At 35.6% G+C, this 24274-nt stretch overlaps 1 protein-coding gene across 1 annotated transcript in view; it reads left to right on the forward strand.

Annotated features, from left to right (window-relative positions):
• bma (SCY1-like protein bma) overlaps positions 1–24274 on the forward strand; it is a 431463-nt gene that overhangs the window by 281396 nt on the left and 125793 nt on the right. The window contains exon 7 of the mRNA XM_089099020.1: positions 23956–24086. Coding sequence (XP_088955146.1) covers positions 23956–24086 — 131 coding nt within the window. The remainder of the gene's footprint in view (positions 1–23955; positions 24087–24274) is intronic.

Genomic DNA, 24274 nt, shown 5'->3' on the forward strand with positions numbered 1-24274 from the left:
TTACGTTTCCAGCTTTATAAGTCAAATCCAGGGAAGTATTAACTACTTTTACTTCTTGAAACTAAAATATAAACTCAGTCATAGCCTTTGACCAAAATTTAGGACTTTTCTTCAAAAATTGTGTCAAAAATTAAAATTACATTTGTGATTTTTTCAAAATCCTGCTTTATGTCTAGGTTTACATGTCGACTCTAAAGGAAATGTCAACTTGCTTTACCTTCACGGAGCTAAAGTATAAGCATAATCGTAAGGTTCGATCAGAATTCCTAATTTGTCGTATAAAATAAAAATTAAATTTCTGCATTTTCCAAAATCTCACTTTACGTTTCGAGCTTCCAGGTAAGTGTTAACTACTTTAGCTTCTTGAAAATAAAATATAAACTCAGTCGTAGCTTTCGATGAAAATTTAGTACTTTTCTTAAAAAATTAAGTCAAAAATAAAAATTATATTTTGTATTTTTTGAAGATCCTACTTTATGTCTAGGTTTACATGTCGATTCTAAGAAAATGTCAACTTGCTTTTTCTTAATGGAACTAAAGTATAAGAATAATCGTAAGATTCGAGCATAATTCCGTATTTGTCGTAGAAAATAAAAATTACATTTGTGCATTTTCAAAAATCTCACTTTACGTTTCCAGCTTTATAAGTCAAATCCATGGAAGTATTAACTACTTTTGCTTCTTGAAACTAAAATATAAAGTCAGTCATAGCTTTCGACCAAAATTTAGGACTTTTCTTCAAAAATTGTGTCAAAAATTAAAATTACATTTGTGATTTTTTCAAAATCCTGCTTTATGTCTAGGTTTACATGTCGATTCTAAGAAAATGTCAACTTGCTTTTTCTTCATGGAACTAAAGTATAAGCATAATCGTAAGGTTCAATCAGAATTCCGAATTTGTCGTAGAAAATAAAAATTACATTTGTGCATTTTCAAAAATCTCACTTTACGTTTCCAGCTTTATAAGTCAAATCCAGGGAAGTTTTAACTACTTTTGCTTCTTGAAACTAAAATATAAACTCAGTCAGAGCTTTCGACCAAAATTTAGGACTTTTCTTCAAAAATTGTGTCAAAAATTTAAAGTACATTTGTGATTTTTTCAAAATCCTGCTTTATGTCTAGGTTTTCATGTCGACTCTAAAGGAAATGTCAACTTGCTTTACCTTCATGGAACTAAAGTATAAGCATAATCGTAAGGTTCGATCAGAATTCCGAATTTGTCGTAGAAAATAAAAATTACATTTCTGCATTTTCCAAAATCTCACTTTACGTTTCCAGCTTCCAGGCAAGTGTTAACTGCTTTAGCTTCTTGAAACTAAAATATAAACTCAGTCGTAGCTTTCGATGAAAATTTAGCACTTTTCTTAAAAAATTAAGTCAAAAATAAAAATTATATTTTGTATTTTTTGAAGATCCTGCTTTATGTCTAGGTTTACATGTCGACTCTAAAGGAAATGTCAACTTGCTTTACCTTCATGGAGCTAAAGTATAAGCATAATCGTAAGATTCAATCAGAATTCCGAATTTGTCGTATAAAATAAAAATTAAATTTCTGCATTTTCAAAAATCCCACTTTACGTTTCGAGCTTCAAGGCAAGTGCTAACTGCTTTAGCTTCTTGAAACTAAAATATAAAATCAGTCATAGCTTTCGACCAAAATTTAGGAATTTTCTTCAAAGATTGTGTCAAAAATTAAAATTACATTTGTGATTTTTCAAAATCCTGCTTTATGTCTAGGTTTACATGTCGACTCTAAAGGAAATGTCAACTTGCTTTACCTTCACGGAGCTAAAGTATAAGCATAATCGTAAGGTTCGATCAGAATTCTGAATTTGTCGTTGAAAATAAAAATTAAATTTCTGCATTTTCCAAAATCTCACTACGTTTTGAGCTTCCAGGCAAGTGTTAACTACTTTAGCTTCTTGAAACTAAAATATAAACTCAGTCGTAGCTTTCGATGAAAATTTAGCACTTTTCTTAAAAAATTAAGTCAAAAATAAAAATTATATTTTGTATTTTTTGAAGATCCTACTTTATGTCTAGGTTTACATGTCGATTCTAAGAAAATGTCAACTTGCTTTTTCTTCATGGAACTAAAGTATAAGAATAATCGTAAGATTCGAGCATAATTCCGTATTTGTCGTAGAAAATAAAAATTACATTTGTGCATTTTCAAAAATCTCACTTTACGTTTCCAGCTTTATAAGTCAAATCCATGGAAGTATTAACTACTTTTGCTTCTTGAAACTAAAATATAAAGTCAGTCATAGCTTTCGACCAAAATTTAGGACTTTTCTTCAAAAATTGTGTCAAAAATTAAAATTACATTTGTGATTTTTTCAAAATCCCGCTTTATGTCTAGGTTTACATGTCGATTCTAAGAAAATATCAACTTGCTTTTTCTTCATGGAACTAAAGTATAAGCATAATCGTAAGGTTCGATCAGAATTCCGAATTTGTCGTAGAAAATAAAAATTACATTTGTGCATTTTCAAAAATCTCACTTTACGTTTCCAGCTTTATAAGTCAAATCCAGGGAAGTATTAACTACTTTTGCTTCTTGAAACTAAAATATAAACTCAGTCATAGCTTTCAACCAATATTTAGGACTTTTCTTCAAAAATTGTGTCAAAAATAAAAATTACATTTGTGATTTTTTCAAAATCCTGCTTTATGTCTAGGTTTACATGTCGACTCTAAAGGAAATGTCAACTTGCTTTACCTTCATGGAGCTAAAGTATAAGCATATTCGTAAGGTTCGATCAGAATTCCGAATTTGTCGTAGAAAATAAAAATTACATTTCTGCATTTTCCAAAATCTCACTTTACGTTTCCAGCTTCCAGGCAAGTGTTAACTGCTTTAGCTTCTTGAAACTAAAATATAAACTCAGTCATAGCTTTCGATGAAAATTTAGCACTTTTCTTAAAAAATTAAGTCAAAAATAAAAATTATATTTTGTATTTTTTGAAGATCCTGCTTTATGTCTAGGTTTACATGTCGACTCTAAAGGAAATGTCAACTTGCTTTACCTTCATGGAGCTAAAGTATAAGCATAATCGTAAGATTCAATCAGAATTCCGAATTTGTCGTTGAAAATAAAAATTAAATTTCTGCATTTTCCAAAATCTCACTTTACGTTTCGAGCTTCCAGGCAAGTGTTAACTACTTTTGCTTCTTTAAACTAAAATATAAACTCAGTCATAGCTTTCGACCAAAATTTAGGACTTTTCTTCAAAAATTGTGTCAAAAATTAAAATTACATTTGTGATTTTTTCAAAATCCTGCTTTATGTCTAGGTTTACATGTCGACTCTAAAGGAAATGTCAACTTGCTTTACCTTCACGGAGCTAAAGTATAAGCATAATCGTAAGGTTCGATCAGAATTCCTAATTTGTCGTATAAAATAAAAATTAAATTTCTGCATTTTCCGAAATCTCACTTTACGTTTCGAGCTTCCAGGCAAGTGTGAACTGCTTTAGCTTCTTGAAACTAAAATATAAACTCAGTCGTAGCTTTCGATGAAAATTTAGCACTTTTCTTAAAAAATTAAGTCAAAAATAAAAATTATATTTTGTATTTTTTGAAGATCCTACTTTATGTCTAGATTTACATGTCGATTCTAAGAAAATGTCAACTTGCTTTTTCTTCATGGAACTAAAGTATAAGAATAATCGTAAGATTCGAGCATAATTCCATATTTGTCGTAGAAAATAAAAATTACATTTGTGCATTTTCAAAAATCTCACTTTACATTTCCAGCTTTATAAGTCAAATCCATGGAAGTATTAACTACTTTTGCTTCTTGAAACTAAAATATAAAGTCAGTCATAGCTTTCGACCAAAATTTAGGACTTTTCTTCAAAAATTGTGTCAAAAATTAAAATTACATTTGTGATTTTTTCAAAATCCCGCTTTATGTCTAGGTTTACATGTCGATTCTAAGAAAATGTCAACTTGCTTTTTCTTCATGGAACTAAAGTATAAGCATAATCGTAAGATTCAATCAGAATTCCGAATTTGTCGTAGAAAATAAAAATTACATTTGTGCATTTTCAAAAATCTCACTTTACGTTTCCAGCTTTATAAGTCAAATCCAGGTATGTATTAACTACTTTTACTTCTTGAAACTAAAATATAAACTCAGTCATAGCCTTCGACCAACATTTATGACTTTTCTTCAAAAATTGTGTCAAAAATTAAAATTACATTTGTGATTTTTTCAAAATCCTGCTTTATGTCTAGGTTTACATGTCGACTCTAAAGGAAATGTCAACTTGCTTTACCTTCATGGAACTAAAGTATAAGCATAATCGTAAGGTTCGATCAGAATTCCGAATTTGTCGTAGAAAATAAAAATTACATTTCTGCATTTTCCAAAATCTCACTTTACGTTTCCAGCTTCCAGGCAAGTGTTAACTGCTTTAGCTTCTTGAAACTAAAATATAAACTCAGTCGTAGCTTTCGATGAAAATTTAGCACTTTTCTTAAAAAATTAAGTCAAAAATAAAAATTATATTTTGTATTTTTTGAAAATCCTACTTTATGTCTAGGTTTACATGTCGTCTCTAAAGGAAATGTCAACTTGCTTTACCTTCATGGAGCTAAAGTATAAGCATAATCGTAAGATTCAATCAGAATTCCTAATTTGTCGTAGAAAATAAAAATTAAATTTCTGCATTTTCAAAAATCCCACTTTACGTTTCGAGCTTCCAGGGAAGTGTTAACTGCTTTAGCTTCTTGAAACTAAAATATAAACTCAGTCGTAGCTTTCGATGAAAATTTAGCACTTTTCTTAAAAAATTAAGTCAAAAATAAAAATTATATTTTGTATTTTTTCAAGATCCTACTTTATGTCTAGGTTTACATGTCGACTCTAAAGGAAATGTCAACTTGCTTTACCTTCATGGAGCTAAAGTATAAGCATAATCGTAAGATTCAATCAGAATTCCTAATTTGTCGTAGAAAATAAAAATTAAATTTCTGCATTTTCAAAAATCCCACTTTACGTTTCGAGCTTCCAGGGAAGTGTTAACTGCTTTAGCTTCTTGAAACTAAAATATAAACTCAGTCTTAGCTTTCGATGAAAATTTAGCACTTTTCTTAAAAAATTAAGTCAAAAATAAAAATTATATTTTGTATTTTTTGAAAATCCTACTTTATGTCTAGGTTTACATGTCGTCTCTAAGGAATTGTCAACTTGCTTTACCTTCATGGAACTAAAGTATAAGCATAATCATAAGATTCAATCAGAATTCCTAATTTGTCGTAGAAAATAAAAATTACATTTGTGCATTTTCAAAAATCCCACTTTACGTTTCGAGCTTTATAAGTCAAATCCAGGGAAGTGTCACCTGCCTTATCTTCTTGAAACTAAAATATAAACTCAGTCGTAGCTTTCGATGAAAATTTGGGACTTTTCTTAAAAAATTAAGTCAAAAATAAAAATTGTATTTTGTAATTTTTTGAAAATCCTACTTTATGTCTAGGTTTACATGTCGTCTCTAAGGAATTGCCAACTTGCTTTATCTTCATGGAACTAAAGTATAAGCATAATCATAAGATTCAATCAGAATTCCTAATTTGTCGTAGAAAATAAAAATTACATTTGTGCATTTTCAAAAATCCCACTTTACGTTTCTAGCTTTCTATTTCAAATCCAAGGAAGTGTTAAATGGATTTAGCTTCATGGAACTAAACTTTAAACACACTTGTAACACTCGACCAAAATTTACAATTTCTCGTAAAATTATGTTAGAATTAAAATTACATTTATGTACTTTCAAAAATCCTGCCCCCCCCCCCCCCCTCTTCATCGCTCTATCTTAATTGTGGTTCCCTTGTCTCTCTCTCTCTCTCTCTCTCTCTCTCTTTAATTACACCGTAAGTCTAGGTCGATCAGAGATGTGGGACCCATACCCCCCGAGCCCGCATCCATTTGTGGGTATCATTTGTTTAGAATAAACTATATTTTTTGCTAGAAAAATAAATATTTATAGCAGTCCTTAGACATTACGAGATATCCAGATCTGTAAATAGGTATCTGTAACCTGAAGTGGAAGCTTTTTATTTTCTCTGGAGAAATTAGAATTGAATTATGTTCTTTGGTAAAATTCAGAATAGAACTTGAACTTTTCTATCTTCTATGGCCACGGGAGGGGGATGTTCAAGTTTACTTGTTTGAGGGGGTTTTTGTTCATTTTAAGCTTGATTTGTATATTCAATTTAAGCTTCACTCGTTTTAAGATTTATTTATTAATTTACATTAATATCTATAGTATGTTTGTTTGCATTTATTTTTTATTTTATTTCTGTTCGTTTTAAGTTTCATTTATAGTTCAATAGGAAAATATTTTTTTCATTTTAAGCTTGATATTCATATTCAATCTAAGCATTACTGTCTTTGAGATCTATTTATTCATTTATATTATTATTTGTTGTTTGTTTTTTTGCTATGATTGCTTATGTAATTTCTGTTCGTTTTGGTTTCATTTATTCTTTAATAGTAATTTCTGGTCGTTTCGAGTTTAAATTTTAAAAGGTATTTGTATCTGCTGAGTTTAAGTTTAAAATGACCTTTACTTTTATTTTAAAACATATTTTTAGGAAAGTTTTTTAATTAATTTTTGTTCGTTTTTAATTGCAAAAAATTTCATGTTTTTAAAAATTTCTTATTTCAAAATCAATTATAACGACCACAGAGTTTCACCCCAAATCATCCTCTAAAATGTCTCAAACTATTTCACCCTTTGCGTGAACCTATAGTTTTTAATTATGTTTTATCTTCTTTCAGGATAAATCTTTGAAATTTCCTATTGAATATACCCCTCAGGCTTGGAATAGCCCATTTTGTCGTAAATGCAGGTCTACAATGTTCGAATTGTTGACCATAAGCACATGTGCGAATGTATTCCGTCTTAAGTGTAGAATATGTAAAACCCCTATCATAGTTGACATGAATAATGAACCGTTGTGATAAGTGCTGTCTTTGAAAATAAATCAAAATGATTTTAGTGTCCTTGAATTCTATTCACAGACTAATAAAACTATAGCAAAAATCCTTTCTTTATATTCCCTCCGCCACTACTATGTAAACAAAGCCCTCTGATTGGTTGAGAAGGGGGATGTATCCGACTCGCTGATTGACTGAGAAGGAAACACGTGATCTAACTGTTTCCGGGAAACTCATAACATTGCCTAGAGCAACAACAACAAATACTATTTCTGGACACCATGACATTCACGATCGTTTACGCAATCAAGTTCTCGGAAATTCACTTCCCCCTCGAGTGCTAGATCAATAACATTGTTTCCCGTTAGAATTCAATGCGCATGTGCAACCTTCGTTCCGGAGCTATTACACATAGAAACATCAAATAAATCGACCTTGGAAAAAGAGGTCATTGACCGATTACGCAATCTTTCTCCCTAGGGACTCTATGCCCATATAAGGAGTTCGTTCAGTATTCTATGCCCATATAAGGAGTTCGTTCAGTATCAATAGGGGCCATTCTACTGAGGGGTATATAAGGTTTTTTATAGAAAATTTCGTAGAAACTTAAAAAAAGGCTCGTTCATGTTGAATTGAAAGGGCTAGTGCCCTTTTTAATAAGCTGGTTGAAACTAATCGGAGGGCAACCAACACCCCTCTCACGCCCACCATTTCCCCAAAAACATCCAATCAATTTTTTTAGATAGCCATTGTTTTCAACGTAGTTGAAAGTTCTGGATATTAAGTCTTTGAGGATGATACCCCCCCCCCCGACACACACAGACCCGTGAGGGCAAGGGTTGTAAGTTATCCCCTGGGGGCATATAAGGTTTTTATAGAGAGCGCTGTCATAGAAACTTCGAAAACTTCGATACTTTGAAGGGCTAGTGCCCTTTTTAATAGTCAAAAGTGATTGGAGGAAAACCAACCCCCCTCTCACGCCCACCATTTCTCCAAAAACATCCAATGAAAATTTTAAGATAGCTATTTTGTTCAACATAGTTGAAAATTCCGAAAATTATGTCTTTGAGGAGGACACTCCCCCCAGAGCCTTCAGCGCAAGGGATGTAGGTTATGCCCTGGGGGCATTTAAGGTTTTATAGAAAGCGTTTTGGTAGAAAGTTCAAAAAGGGCTCATTGGAAATTGAAAGCGCTAATGCCCTATTTAATATTCGAGAGTGATTGGATGGCAACTAACGCCCCTTTCACGCCCACCATTTTCCCAAACACATCCAATCAAAATTTGGAGATAGACAGTTTGTTCAACGTAGTTGAAAGTTCTAGAAATTAGGTCTTTGCCAGCGTTGTCGTAGAAACTTGAAAAAGGGCTCATTCAATTGGGAATTGAGAGGGCTAGTGGCCTTATTAATAGTCAAAAGAGATCGGAGGGTGAGTGCCACCCCTCCCCATACCCTTCATTTCCAAAAACACTTCCGATCAACATTTTGATATAGCAATTTTGTTGAACGTAGTTCAACAAAATTGCAAAATTGCATAATTCCGGGAAATTATGTTTTGAGTATGACTACCCCCATAGCCCCCAGGGCTAAGGTTTTAAGTTATGCCCAGGGGGCATATAATGCCATACAGAAAGTACTGTCGTAAAAAACTTCAAAAAAGGCTCTTCCGATTGGAAATGGAGAGGGCTACTACCCTTTTTAATAGTCGAAAGTAATTAGAAAAAGAACCGCCCCCACCCCACGCTCATCATGTCCCCAAACATTTCTGATCAACAGTTTGATATGGCCAAGGGTCTGGAAATTATGTCTTTGAGGAAGACGACCCTCCCCCTATAGCCCTCAGGACAAGGGTCGTAAGTTATTACCCAAAGCGATGAGAGGGCAGCTACCCTCTCCCCCCTAGACGCATCTCATATTGTCCCAAAATGCGTCTAATAGAAATTTTGAGACAGCCATTCTTATCAAAATAGTCTAAATATCATTTAACAAGGCTTTTGGGGTTGAAACAAACCCCAGAGATTAGGGGCAAGGTTTGTAAGTTATACCCAAGGGGTATAAAATAATTTTATGGAAGGGATGGCTGTTTAACTTCAGAAGAGGCTCATTCTTTTTCCCTGGAAAATATTATGTCAATATGAAACGAACAGAAATTAATCAAAAAACTTTTTGCACAAACAACATAAATTTTTCAAAAAAAAAAGTAAAGAACTCCATTAAACCAAAAATGAAAATATAGATAAATAAAACCCAAAATGAACAGAAATTAAAATAACCAAAGTATAAACGAGCAGAAATTAATCTGAGTAGAGTTCTAAACCCTATGTTTTCTAAAAGCCAGAATATAATTTGTTCTTTATTGAAAAAATTCTCTTAAATTTTTTCAGTTTTATAACTTTAAGAAATCAAAAATTAATTAAGATTAAGGAATAAATATCAGCATATGTATATTAAACTGAAAATGCACATTTTTTTTCAGTGAATTCATTTGAATTTTCTTCAGTAAAGTAAAAAAAATTATATTCTGGCTTTTAGAAAGCATAGGGTTTAGAACCTTACTCAGATTCATTTCTGCTCGTTTTGAGTTTCACTTATTTTAATTTCTGTTCATTTTGGGTTTCATTTATTTATTGATACTGATTTGTGGTAGTTGTATGCTTGGTAGATTATTTGATTCTACTTTTGTTCAATTTGGTTTAATGGAATTCTTTACTTTTTTTTGAAAAGCTTATTTCGTGCAAAAAGTTTTTTTGATTAATCTCAATCAAAAGCCATGATGTGAATCTAAGTTATGAAAAGGACCTTTTTTCACAACACTCGAAACAGACACTCATGTCCAAGTCCCATTTAAAAGTGGTTAAAGTGTCAGAAATAAAGATAGCTGACTTAAGCCTCCCGTCTATATTTATTGTCTTATTCCTTTTCGTTCATAATTGACCTTTTGAACATTGTTCTAGCAGGATTGTTTTGAGCATATTATTTTGAAATCGCTTTTGAACCATAGCATTAGTTCAAGAACCGTCATAAACTTAAATTTGAAATTGAACAAAAATTATGCAATTATTAGTCCATAATAATAATAATAATAATAATAATAATAAAGCTTATAATTAAATAATTAAATAATGATAATAATAATTAGTCCTGAATTAAAAAAGAAATAAGAGGATCCTACATTTTTATAGTTTTATATAAGGCTTTACTTGTGCACCTTTTAGATTTCAATATTTATCTAGAAAACTCCAATCGCTCCTTGGATATTTGTTATTAACTTTACATAGTATCGACAACCCTTTTTGAGCTGGCTAGATAAAAGGATACAAATTTTTATTAGAATCTGCAGAATCTGCTTGCCTATATATTGAGCAGTGTATTTACGTAACCAGAAATATTTAGTTTTTAATTAATTTTGAGATATTAAAATAGGTATTTTTTGTTTTGTTTTTTATCACTCTTTAATCTCCACTAATGGCCCAAGCTCGAAAAGATCTATGAACTTAATGCAACATTCAGCCTCTTGACATTGTCATAAATTTTCATCTCAACAATTCTAGTCGGTGCTTAGATATTAAATATTGACTTTTCATAACATCCATGATACTTTTGACCTGAGTGAGGGGTCCCTCTTGTAGAAACTAAAAATTATTTTCAGAATTTAATATAAGTAGTATTTGTTTCATAGGGTTAGCTTTTGCAGAAAATTCCCAATGGGTCCTTCCAATCGTAAGGTACAAAAAATCGTGGGGTGGGCAATGCCCGTTTGTAAAAACTAAAAACGAAGTTCAGATTTGAATATAAATTATATTCGCCACATATGGTTAGCTTCGCAAAAATTCCCAATAGGTCCTTTCAATCGCAAAATATAAAAATGGAAGGGTGGGAGATCTCCGTTTTTAAAAACTAAAAACTATACTCATGATTGAAAATAAATGATATTTATTTCAAGGGATTAGCTTCACAGAAAATTCCAAATAGGTTCTTCCAATTGTAAGATATGAAAAAATGAATTGGGTAGGGAGGGGGGTACCCGTCTGTAAAACTGATAGTCTTCCTGTGTCATCTGTGTTGAAATACAACTGGTGCCAGTCGTACAATCAATAAATCACAGTGCATTGTGCAAATAAAATAATTGAAGATAGATGAGTAATCAATATCCCGGAAATAAAAGTATGAATCCAGAAGAAGCAATGTCGTGGTTACATAAAGTTATTTTACCCATCTAAACATCAGTCCCCTATTCCCTTTTTCCTGCCACTCTCCGTTGTTCCCGTTGTTTCCTTGGGAAAAACTAAAATGTTAACAAAACAAAAAGAAGTTGTTCCATCCGGAATCGAACCAAGTTCCACTGCCTGTAAGAACCGAACCAGACTGCACTCGCATTTGAGGACAAAATGAAAATTAAGCACGTTTACAGTACCAATTATGTATCAAGCTTGTAATGTATCAAGATGAACATTTTCCACTAAATAAACATAAAATATATTATTAACCAATCAGAGCAAAGCTTTAAGGCATCCTTTTTGGAAACTAGAACAGACTGATGCTTGAAACAGTTCAGTCTGTAGGATGAATTTTCAAAAAATATCAAGCCATAGCCTTAGTAGACAATAACTGGGAACAGATCAGTGTTGATACAATTTTTTTGTAGTTAACTTCTTTTAGATCAATTTACAGCTTCTATAGTACAAGCGTGACATTGAAATCAAGGAGAAACGCACATCATTCACTTTTGAATTGACTGGCGCGACTATTGCAGGGGCTCGGCCACTTAGCAGACAGGGTGGCCGCTTCACAACGAAACCATATAAATATATATTATATAAGTTATATTAACAAAGGAGCTATCACTCTTTCAGCATCATATTGCACGCTTTGTTCAGATAGATCAGGGCTTCCACTATCCCCGAAGTTTCGGGGATTTCCCCGAAAATCTATGTGTCTCCACGAAAAAAAATTGGTTCCCAGAAATTTCCCCGAAAATCAACCAATCAAGGTGTCACCCCTAGTGACTATCCCTAGCAAACATTACTTTACATACCATAATCTTTCACTACTCTCTTGTTCGGTAATTTTCGTCTCCTGTGTATCTTTTCATAAGAACCAGACCGATACAATTTAAGTATAGACGGTTCTTTTTATTTTCACAGAACTATCATTTTCCTGCATTTAGACTAAACCATTTCGAATGCAGTATTCCACATGATATTAAGATTTTTACATATATGTCATTCGTGGTCAAGACAATCTTGACAAAATTAGACAAGAATTTTACTTAAAGTTGTTGAACGCTCGGTTGGATTTTGGGTTCTGAAAATGAACTTCTAAAGAGGGAGAATTGTTTTGAAAGCCGAATCATAAGTTTAAATTTTGTTTTCTTTTGCTATTTTTGGTTTTGGACTTACTCTATTAATGTTTAATACTTAATGATTGAAGACATAATATATTGAAGGAATTTATCTTTTGCCAGGAATTCTTACCATTTAATTTTTTTTTCATTCGGTGTGTAAATTTAAGTTCTTCTCTTTTTATCTGAGAATTGTGTTTGTCAGTATTCCCATCACAATTATTATTCTGGTCCCTTCACCCATGTAATATTTTCGGTCGGCGTAATATTTCAAACTGCAGTTTTAGGATTTTTTTTACAGTCTTGCAAAGCTGTTAGTTAGGCGAAGGAAACTTTACTGAAAATATTTTCTGCTCAAATTTTGGATAGCCAAGTAAACTTTTTTTTAAATATCTAGGCCCTCCTTTACAACTTCTAGCGCTTGAACAATTTTAATAACCCTGTATGAAGGCTAATTCTGAGATAAAAACAAAACAATTTAAAGAAATTGTGTAATAATTTATTTTATCGGGAGAACTGTTCCTAAATACCATATTCTTACCATAAAAATGCACCACCTCCTTCCCCTCCTAATGAGGCAAAATTTACCTATAGACTATGTACAAGGTCGGGGAATAGGGGATTTAAACGGAAGTGTTCCCAAAAATATTATTCATAACAAAATTTACATTACAGCTTAAAGTACAAATTTGGTTATTAGGCTCATATTGTTTTCTTGTCAAGTTTTATATTATTTTCGGACTTATTTACCACAAACTGTTGGGTAATAATGCCAAATAATGTTAGAGTGAAGAAAAAGAATAATTAAATTTTATATGATTTGTAGCCTATAGCTATATTTGTAGCCAGGCATTAGAAGGGCTGATATGAAAATGAGACTGCAATAAGTACTATATTTGGAACATGGATGGCCGCAGGGCTGGGGGGATAATCGGTGACTATACAGTAATTATGAGGTAACCAAAAGAAAGGAAAGCATAGTAGAAACAAACAATGAAAAAAAATGTATGTGTCGAGGGGGTATTTTCCGCCGGATGGGGGGGTATTTTCCGATGGTATTTTCTGTGGGGTATTTTCCACGGGGGTATTTTCAGCGGGAGAGTATTTTCTGAGGGGGTATTTTTGTGAGGGGTAGGGGTACTTTCCGTTTTTTTTCCGTGGGGGGATTTTCCGGAGAGGTAAACACCTAAAACCTCAGAATCAGCATAAAAAAACCAATAATGTACCAATTTTAGTCGAAATTCCCTTTTAATTTAAGTTTAAATTTACTTGTTGAATTTAGTTCTTGTTTGTTTTAAGTATTAGTGTTGCCCCATACTTGTATGTTGAATTTTGTCTATTTAATTTACATTTCTAGAAACCGCAAACAATATTTGTTTCTAAATATTATTAAAGAATTGATGAGATTAATGACTTAATGAAAAACTGCTCTGGTATTTACAGTTCACATGTGTTCAGTATTTTTATTTTTTTTACAATTTTGAAGTTTTTTCCGCAATATCAGCAATAAGTGTTTTCAGCTATGGTTTCCAATCCCGTGACCTGGCTCTAAAAACTACTCTGTAAAAGGCTTGATTTACTACTCGGATCCAAGCCCTACTTGAGCCTGAAACCGAAGCTAAAACCAATTTTGGCTCCCAAATTTTTGCCACGAAATTCCATTTTATTTTTTCCCCAAAAATTCCCCAGATCTTGAAGACTTGTCCCCAAAAACTCCCCGAGTTTTTAAGGCTTGTCCCCGAATTTTAAGATTCGAGAGTGGAAGCCCTGAGATAGATTCCCCAAAACGATGGAAGGTTATGGTTTAATTCTTCGACCGTCGACCCTCCTTATCAGTCTGATAAACCTCTCGTAAGAAGTTGAGACTGAGGGCCTAAATGCCGCTTTTGGGCTTTAGAAACTCCCCTCTCTCCCCAAAATAAACTACTGGCGAATTTGATATAGAAAATACGACAAATATAGGTAAAAACTGTAAAATTGTAGTAATGGATCAAGAGGCTGGGGCTTAATGACCGACCCCTTGCGGATGAGTATGGCTGAAAGGCTGGCAAAACGATAAAAAAATATATATAGATAGAGAATATATGGATAGAGAATAAAATCCTATCACTAATAAATAAAGCTCATAAGAGATTAAATCTAAGAAGCTTATTGTATATACTCCTTGTGATCTGATTGGGATGATATTTTGTCAAAAACTTAATTTATTCAAATAATCCGCTTTATTATTGAATAGCTGAAAAGGGGATGGAACTCCTCTTTTGTAGAATTTATATATTTTTAATCAATCGCATTGAAACAAACTTCTCTCACATTTTGTCTCTCGAGCTCTAACAGTCGCTTTAGGGAACTAAGAGACAATCTGCATCTTGATTGCAAAGAACTGATTGAAACACAAAAAAATGCTTAGAAAGAACTCTAGAACAAGATATGATTTGTGGATGAATATAAACAAGCATCAGGGATAGCAAATTAATATTATAGGCTTTGCAGCCTGTAACGGAAAGAAAAACACTCGGTCATCGAGTTCTGGAGCAATTTTTCTTCCAAATTTTACCCTGGATTCCTTAAATATTAACAAAAAGAGAGAAAAAAGTCGTGCTTTCACCAAGAAAACAATCGGCTAGTGCATCATCGTGATATTGTTGTTATTTGTTTTTGATAGATAAAGGAGCATACTCCTTTTCTGATAAACTACTGGTCAGTAGAACAGGGATCATGCACCCAATTAATCGAACAATTAAATATTTGTATGAAATCCGACGTTTCCAGCTAAATTAATCAAAAAAACTTTTTACACAAAATGAGTTTGTCAAAAAAAAGTACAGAACTCCATTAAACCAAAAATGAACAAAAATAGAATCAAATAATCTACCAAGCATACAACTACCACAAATCAGGATCAATAAATAAATGAAACCCAAAAAAAAACAGAAATTAAAATAAGTCAAACTCAAAACGAGCAGAAACTAAAGTGAGTAGGGTTCTAAGCATCAATAAATAAATGAACTTCACTGAAATGAATATGTACTTTACTGAAAAATTCAAATGAAAAAAATGAGCATTCTAAGTTTAACATACATATGCCGTTATTTATTCCTTGAAATCTTAATTAATTTTTGATTTCTTAAAGTTATAAAAGTGAAAACATTAAAAAAAATTTTTCAGTAAAGTACAAATTATATTCTAGCTTTTAGAAATCATAGGGTTTAGAACCCTACTCACATTAGTTTCTGTTCGTTTTTAGTTTGACTTGTTTTAATTTCTGTTTGTTTTGGGTTTCATTTATTTATTGATACTGATTTGTGGTAGTTGTATGCTTGGTAGATTGTTTGATTCTATTTTTGTTCATTTTTAGTCTAATGGAGTTCTTTAATTTTTTTTGAAAAACTTATTTTGTGCAAAAAATTTTTAAATTAATTTCTGTTCCTTTTATATTGACACAGTCTTTTTCAGGGAGAAAGACTGAACCTCTTCTCAAGTTAAACAACCATCCCTTCCATAAAAGCCTTTAATACCCCCTGGGCATAACTTACAACCCTTACCTCTAATATCTGGGGTTTATTTCAGCCCCAAAAGCCTTGTTATATGACATTTAGACTATTTTGAATAGAATTAGTATCTCAAAACTTCTATTAAACGCATTTCGGGACATTATGACGCATGTGTAGGGGTGAGAGGGTAGCTGCCGTCTGATCACTTTGCCATTAACAAGAGCACTAGAGTGTCTGATTGCCAATCCAATGAGCCCTCTTTGAAGCTTATATGACCACACTTTCTATAAAAATCCTGAATGTCCCCAGGGCATAACTTACAACCGTTGCCCTGAGGGCTGAGGGGATTTGTTATCTTCAAAGACATAATTTCCAGACCTCTCTGATAGGCTTAACCAAATGGGTATATCAAAATTTCGATTGGAAGTGTTTGGGGAAATGGTAGGCGTGGAGGGAGATATTTGCCCTCTGATCACTTTCGACTAATAAAAAAGACACTAGTCCTCTTAGTTTCCAATCGAATGAGTCCTTTTTGAAGCTTCTACGATAAAACTTTCTATAAAAACGTTATATGCCCCAAGGGCATAACTTACGACCCTTGTCATGAGGGCTATTGGGGGAGGGTTGTCATCCTCAAAGACATAAATTCCAGACCTTTCAACTACGTTGAACAAAATCGCTATATCAAAATGATGATCAGAAATGTTTTAGGAAATAATGGGGGTGAGGGGATTCTTTCTCTGATTGCTTTCGACTATTAAAAAGAGCAATAGCCCTCTCAATTTCCAATCGAAAGAGCCTTTTTGAAGTTTCTACGACAACACTTTCTATATGACATTATATACTTACTTACTTACTTACGGCGGGAACCAGACGATGAACTGTCCTGCCCGGCACCAAAGGATCTTGGGATGACTTCCGACGACCACTTGGACCTGTCGGCTGCAGCTTCTCCGGCAATCTTTAGCCAGTCTTTGTCCCATCTCCGACCGTGTCTCCTGAATCCTCCCCACGGTTCCAGGTCCTCCTTGAATTTTTGCCACAAGTTCTTCTTTTGTCCTCCTGGTTTACGTTTCCAGGAGGGGGCTGGTTCGCAGACAAGGACGTTTCGACATATCGTGCCTTCGGGACGGCGCAATGTGTGGCCGAGGAGCTTCAGGCGACGTTTTTTAATGATAAGCGATAGCTCTTCTGATTGGCCACAGCGACTCCTTACTTCACTATTGGAAAACCTGTCCCATCTCTTAATGTGGAGGATGTAACAAAGGCAGCGGTGGTCGAACACGGCCAAAGTTCTCGCATCTTCAGTCTTGATCGGCCATGTCTCGCAAGCATACAGAAGTACTGCTCGAACAGTTGCACCATAGATTCTGACTTTTGTTTTGGTTGAGATCTCCCGTCTGGTCCATAATGTTTTTTTCAGACTATTAAACACTCCCCAGGCTTTTGCTATGCGGGCAGAGATATCCCTTTCAGCTCCGCCATCTGGTGTTATGATAGAGCCAAGATACTTGAATTCCTCAACGCTTTCTATTGGCTCACCGTCGAGGGTAACTTGGCAAGGAGCAGGTTGGTTGAGAGCCAATACTTTAGTCTTTGCGCTGCTGATGGCCAGTCCGATGCGCTTTGAGACCTCATAGGTATCGTCGATCATGCCTTGTAAGCTGTCGGCGGTAGTTTCCAGCTCGGCAACGTCGTCTGCGAAGTCCAGATCTGTCAGGGGCTGGAGGAAACCAGCTATTTGCCCGAAGACTATTCCGCTGTGGTTTCTCATTGCATTATACATGATCCAGTCTATCGCGTAGTTGAATAATATAGGCGAAAGGGGGCATCCCTGCTTTACCCCAAACTCCACTGGAAACTTAGGGGTGTCATTGCCGGAAACACGGACGCGAGTCTCAGTGTCCTTATACGCACTTCGGAGTATCTCAATGATCTCCTGTGGCGCACCGTCTTCATCCATAATTCTCCATAGCTCCTCTCTGATGAGAGAGTCGAAGGCAGCTGCAAAGTCAATAAAGGCGATGAGAAGGGGTAGATGAAACCTGCTGAACTGCTGAAGGATGAGGCGAATCGTCAATATCTGTTCTGGACAGCCTCTGCCTGGTCTGAAGCCTGCTTTTTCAGGACGGGTTAACTTGTTACGAGCGTCTTTGAATCGATTCAGAAGAAATGACGCAGAAGATCTTTATGGCATGATCGATCAAGGAGATACCTCTATAGTTTCCGTAAATGGGCTTATCTTCTTTTTTTATAGCAGAATGAGGACTGATACTTTCCGGCCTTTTGGGAAGGTCTTCGTCGTCCACACCTGAACGAACAGGTCGGTTAGGTGGCATAGTAGAGTTGGTGAGGCCTTGAACATTTCAGAAGGGATCCCATCCTCTTCAGGAGTTTTATTGTTTTTCATGCACTTCAGCGGTTTTAGTACGTCCACAATACTTGGCAGATCGAGGCTTTCTGCGTAGGGCTCTCTAGCAGCACTCGAGAAGTCAGGTTGATCACACGGGGGTTTGGCAGGGTTCAGTAGCTCAGAAAAATGCTCTTGCCAGCGTTCCATGCGTCCTTCTTCTGTTCGGATGAGTTCTCCGGACTTATCTTTCAGTGTGTCAACCATTACAGGATCTTTTCCAGTCGCATCTTTCAGTAGTTTGAACAATTTAATGCTGTTGTGGCTCCTGGACGCTTGTTCCAACACATTCGCCAGATCTGAACAGTACAGGTATCTGTCCCGTTTCAGTGACTGTTTAACTGCTTTGCTGGCTAGTTTTAAGGGTTCTTATGCACCTCCCCGAGGGGTCGCTTCTTCTCGACTAGTTCTATTCTGTGGTCAGAGATACCGGCTCGCTGTTTTCATTTTTTGTGACCAAGCACCTCCTCAGCTACGTCCTGTGTCGCAATTTTTATCTCCGCTCATTCTTCATCGACGAGTGAGAGACGATTCAAGGCATCGAACCGGTTGCTTAGCTTTAACTTGAAGTCGGCTTTGATTTCCGGGCATCTTAGTTTCGAAACATCGAAGCGCTTCCCTGCCTTCTGTCGCGTCTGTGTACTAAGGTGGTGACGGACTTTGCAAGTGAGGAGATAGTGGTCGGATCCATTTAAAGATCCTGTGTCTGCTCCTCTGTATACCCGGGCATCTGTGCAGGAGCTCCTCCATCTTCTGCTGACTAAGATGTGGTCGATCTGGGCTGTTGTTACGCTGTCGTTCGAACGCCATGTAACGAGGTGGAGTCTGTTGTGCTCAAAGAGAGTGTTTGTGACGCATAGGTTGTTGTATCTGGCTAGCTGTAAGAGCCTTTCTCCATTGATGCATCTGTCACCAACGGTGTGGCGGCCAATAACTGCTGCTGTGTCGGGGTCTACTCTGCCAAGCCGGGCGTTCCAGTCTCCAGCTACAAAGAGTATGTCACGCCTTGGTGTCTTGTCGATGATTCTTTGTAGGTCATAATAAAAGGCATCTTTGACCGCGTCACAACTGTCCGTTATCGGAGCGTACACGGCGATTATGGTTATGTGGTTAATGTGGCCTCTCAGTCTGATCGTGGCGATCCTTGGTGACACTGGCTCCCAAGAGGTGACGCATGATGCAGTAGGACCATCTATTAGGAACCCAACTCCTTACTGGCCGGAACCATCATTGGGACCCGAGTTATAGAACTGGAATGAGTCAGATTCGGAAACGGTCAATTTTCAGGACAGAACATCATTAAGTCTCGTTTCTGACACACAACAAACGTTGATTTTATGTTTCTGCAGCTCCTTTGCAAGGAGCAGTTGCGTAGATTCCAGCTTGCAGCTGTGAAAATTCCACGTGCCAATGTTCAGAGGTTTTCTTGATCTGGCGGCTTGCATTCTTGTTGGGCCAGGCACCACCCTGACCTGGTCCCCGTCGGCTACCAGGAACGCCGTAATAGTAGTATCTCTCTGCATTTGATCTTCAATATCCATTGGTGTTTCATAGGAATTAACTTGACCAAAGGCTCCCCAGACCCTTGGCGTCCCGTTGCGTTAGCCATTCGAGTTGTCGGGCGAGGCGACTAATAGAATGTTACTCCATTCCACCACTGTGAGGCGCAACTTAGGGCTCTCCTCCCGGCTCGCTAGGGATGGGGGCATAAATCCTTGCTCCGAGATCCCAACCATAGCTGGGGAGCACTCGTGCTTATCAGGCCCTGATTCCCACCTAGGAGGTCGGGAGGTTGCCCCTATATGCCCCTAGGGTATAAATTACAACCTTAGCCCTAACGGCTGAGGGGGTGCCATACTCAGAACTTAATTTCCGGACCCTTCAACTACGTTCAACAAAATTGCTGTATCAAAATGTTGATCGGAAGTGTTTGGGAAATGATGCGTATGGGGGGCATTCGCCCTCCGATCGTTTTGACTGTCAATAAGGGCACTAGCCCTCTGAATTCCCAATTGAATGAGTCCTTTTTCAAGTTTCTATGACAACGCTGGCAAAGACCTAATTTCCAGAACTTTCAACTACGTTGAACAAAATGTCTATCACAAAATGTTGATTGGATGGGTTTGGGGAAATGATAGGCTTGAGAGGGGCGTTAGTTGCCCTCCAATTTCGACTATTAAATAGGGCACTTCAATTTCCAAACGAATGAGCCCTTTTTGAAGTTTCTACGACAACAATTTCTATAAAACCTTATTTGCCCCCCGTGCATAACTTACAAACCTTCTGTAAGTTATGCTGTTTGTCATCCTCAAAGACATAATTTCCAGACTTTTCAACTACGTTGAACAAAATGGCTATCTCAAAATTTTTTTGGCTGTTTTTGGGGAAATGGTGGGCGTGGGAGGGGTGTTAGTTTCCTCCAATCACTTTTTACTATTACACGAAATTTTGACTATTAAATTCCCAATCGAATGAGCCCTTTTTGAATTTTCTACGACAGCTCTTTCTATAAAACCTTAGATGCTCCTAGGACATAACTTAAAACCCTTACCCTGAAGGCTGTGGGGGGGGGGGTATCATCCTCAAATACCTAATTTCCAAAACTTTCAACTACTTTGAACAAAATGGATACATAAAAATTTTGATTGGATGTGTCTGGGGAAATGGTGGGCGTGAGAGGGGGATTATTTACCCTTCAATCACTTTCGACTATTAAATAGGCCTTTCAATTTCCAGTAGAAAGAGCCCTTTTTGAAGTTTTTACAACATCACTATCTATAAAAACCTCTAATGCCCCCAGGGCATAATTTAAAACCCTGGCCCTGAGGGCTCTGAGGGGGTTATCATCCTCAAAGACCAATTTCCAAGACTTTTAAAAACGTTGAACAAAATGGCTATCTACAAACTTTGATTGGATGTGTTTGGGGAAAACGTGGGCGTGAGAGGGGGGTTAGTTGCCCTCCAATCACTTTTGATTATTAAAAAGGGCACTAGCCCTTTCAATTTCCGATCGAATGAGCCCTTTTTGAAGTTTTTACAACATCACTATCTATAAAAACCTTATAAGCCCCCAGGGCATAACTTAAAACCCTTGCCCTGGTGGCTCTGAGGGGGTTCATCCTCAAAGACCTAATTTCCAAAACTTTTAGCTACGTTGGACAAAATGGCTATCTAAAAAATTTTATTGGATGGGTTTGGAGAAAAGGTGGGTCTGGGAGGGGGGTTAGTTGCCCTCCAATCACTTTCGACTTAAGGGCATTAGCCCTTTGAATTTCCAATCAAATGAGCCCTTTTTCAAGTTTCTACGACAAAGCTTTCAATACCAACCTTATTTCTACGACAAAACTTTCTATACAAACCTTATATGCCCCCAGGGCATAATTTACAACCCTTGCCCTGAGGGCTCTTGGGGAGTGTCATCCTCAAAGATAAAATTTCCGGATCTTTCAACTACTTTGAACAAAATGGCTATCTCAAAATTTAATTAGGCTAAATCATAATTAGACTACCTCGAATTAGAAATCAAAATTAGGCTACCTCGTTGGTCACGATTAATTGGTCAATTAGCCAGGACATCTCAAGGACACATATTCCAAAGAAATCTGCAATAGATCGAATTTTTGAACTGTAAATTTTTTAATAAAATACTTCCCTCTCTGATAATTTTGATCTTTTTCTTTTATTGAGGTAAAGATTATATTAAAAAAAATTTCAATCAAAATTTTATTGCTTTGAAAAACCTATAATACACAGTAAACAAATATAAAGTATTGGAAATGATCAAGTTGATTTCTGATTGATTTAAAAAACATCTTATGCGCAGCTCAATATTGTAGTCTGTTTTTCCCTCTTACCAGTCTCGTTTTCTTGGGAGATTTTAGGCTTATAATATAATCCGATCAGCTTAAGGAGTCCGTACATATAACTACCGAGTCTTAAGATCGTCTACAGGGGCCTAAAACAAGCTCCAAACGTACTTGTACTTGTGGCAGGAATCAGACTTTTCCACCGTGCCAGGCATTAAAGATCTTTGAGACCTTCTTGGACCATGTAGTGCTGTCTGCTGCCAGCTGCTTTGCAAGTGGGAGCCATTGAATTGTCCATCTGTGACCGAACTTTCGGAACCCCTCAATAGGTTCAAGCTCTTATTTAAGAGCTGAAAATAAGCGCAAAGCTCTTAATAATCCTTCCAATTTTGCTTGGTTGTTGTTTCTATTTTCTATTTTCTGTTTTCTATAACTTCTTAACGATGAGGGACTGCTACCGCACATCCACTTCCTTTGTTGAACATGAAAGTCCCATCTGTGAATGATTTTGTAAAATTATCACCATAATTTTTAATGGCCTGTATAAACTCATTATGGAGTACAGTTTTCTTTTTTCTTTTTTCATTCTCATCTTTGCATTGCTTGGGTCAAATAGCTTTTTTCAATTCTTCAACATTTGTCTTTACAATGTTAGAGTTTTCGTTGAACACCTTGTCTTTAATTTCCGATTTTGGGGGCTCTTCCCCAAATTTCCCCCAAATAAAATTGGCTTTTCCAAAATCCTGTCGAAATTTAAAGTTAATAAAAATTAACAATTTTATATCGTGCTAACTTCTGTGCATTTGCAAACGTTAATCTTGACTCTGTTTCGGAGAATGTATTTTGTGCATTAATTGTGCGCACTTTTTTTTTGCACATGAATACAAGTGTCTCAAGTTGGAAACTTTCAATATTAACTATAATTTTTAGTGCAAAGAATGAACCTGTCAACTAGATACTAACAAAGGTAATAATGACAGAAGATATTTTTCTGGCTGTGACATCACAGCCAGACACAAAAAATAGTTCTCCTTTTTACAAACTGTTAACCTAAAACGCGTACAATTGCACAGTAATTGCACAGTAACAGTAATGTCCATACAATTGCACAGTAATGGACAGTAATGTTTTAGTCAAAAATTTTTGTTTAAGGTCGCTTCGAAAAAGATATGAAATTTAACTATTTCTTGTTCACAGCCAGAAGATATTTTTCTGGCTGTCAGACATTCACCTCCATATAATTGACTGAGAACGTATTTTGCATATGAATTTGGTGTACGTTTTTTGTGCATTAATACAACTGTCTCAATTTGGATAGTTTCAATGTTAAGTGTAAATTTTTAGTGCAAAGAGTGAATCTGTCAACTATATACCAACAAAGGTAATAATGACAAAACATTTTTTTCTTGCTGTGAGACATCAGCAGTATACGGGGCTTAGATTAAAGGGGTCCCTGTGAAGGAGTGTTTTCGCCTAAATTCCACGAGTCTTTCACCGTCATACCATTGACTTAAATTTTCATCGGAAGGTCATATTATAGCTAGTTTTCTTCCAAGGTCAAGAAATTATTTTTTGCCGTTTGTTTTCACTTCTGTCGTACGGAGAAAGTATCCTCACCTATAGGTCAATTGACCTACATATATTGATTAGCTCTTTTTATACCCCCTTTCTTAAAACGGGCCTCAGTGACGAAACAATAAACAGTTAAATTTCATATCTTTTTCGAAAAAAAAAACAAAAAATAAATTTTTTTTTACTGAAACATTGCTGTCAAAAATATACTGTGCAATTGTACACGTTTTAGCTTAACAGTTTGTAAAAAGGATAATGACGTGCTGAAAGGTTGGAAGCATACTTTAGGAGACCCAATATGCCGCGACGCATTCACATTTTTAAAAAGCCACTTTATATGTTTCGTAACTACCGAATCGGAGATACAACGTTTTTGTTTTCAGTTTAATGAGATAATAAGGGACGCAATTAAGCCAGTGCCCTTAGGACTCCAAGATGCTGTCCTCCGGCTAACTTCAATAGATCCTAGAAGACGACCAACGGCACAACACATGGGGGCAATACAATATTTCAGGTAATAATTCGGTTTAAATACCAAATCTGTCTTGTCTTTGTCCTTCTTTCTTCTCTTGTGCCTAATTTGTACCAATTCCTACCAGAATTTGGTTTGTTGTTGAGGGTGTTTGTTTTCAGTTTAATGAAATAACAAGCGAGGTGATTAAGTTACTACCCTTTGGACTCCAAGATACAGTACTCCACCTA

Source organism: Artemia sp. Qi Xiang Cuo, chromosome 13 (assembly GCF_049724085.1).
Source record: "Artemia sp. Qi Xiang Cuo chromosome 13, ASM4972408v1, whole genome shotgun sequence".
In the NCBI taxonomy this organism is placed as follows: Eukaryota; Metazoa; Arthropoda; class Branchiopoda; order Anostraca; family Artemiidae; genus Artemia; species Artemia sp. Qi Xiang Cuo.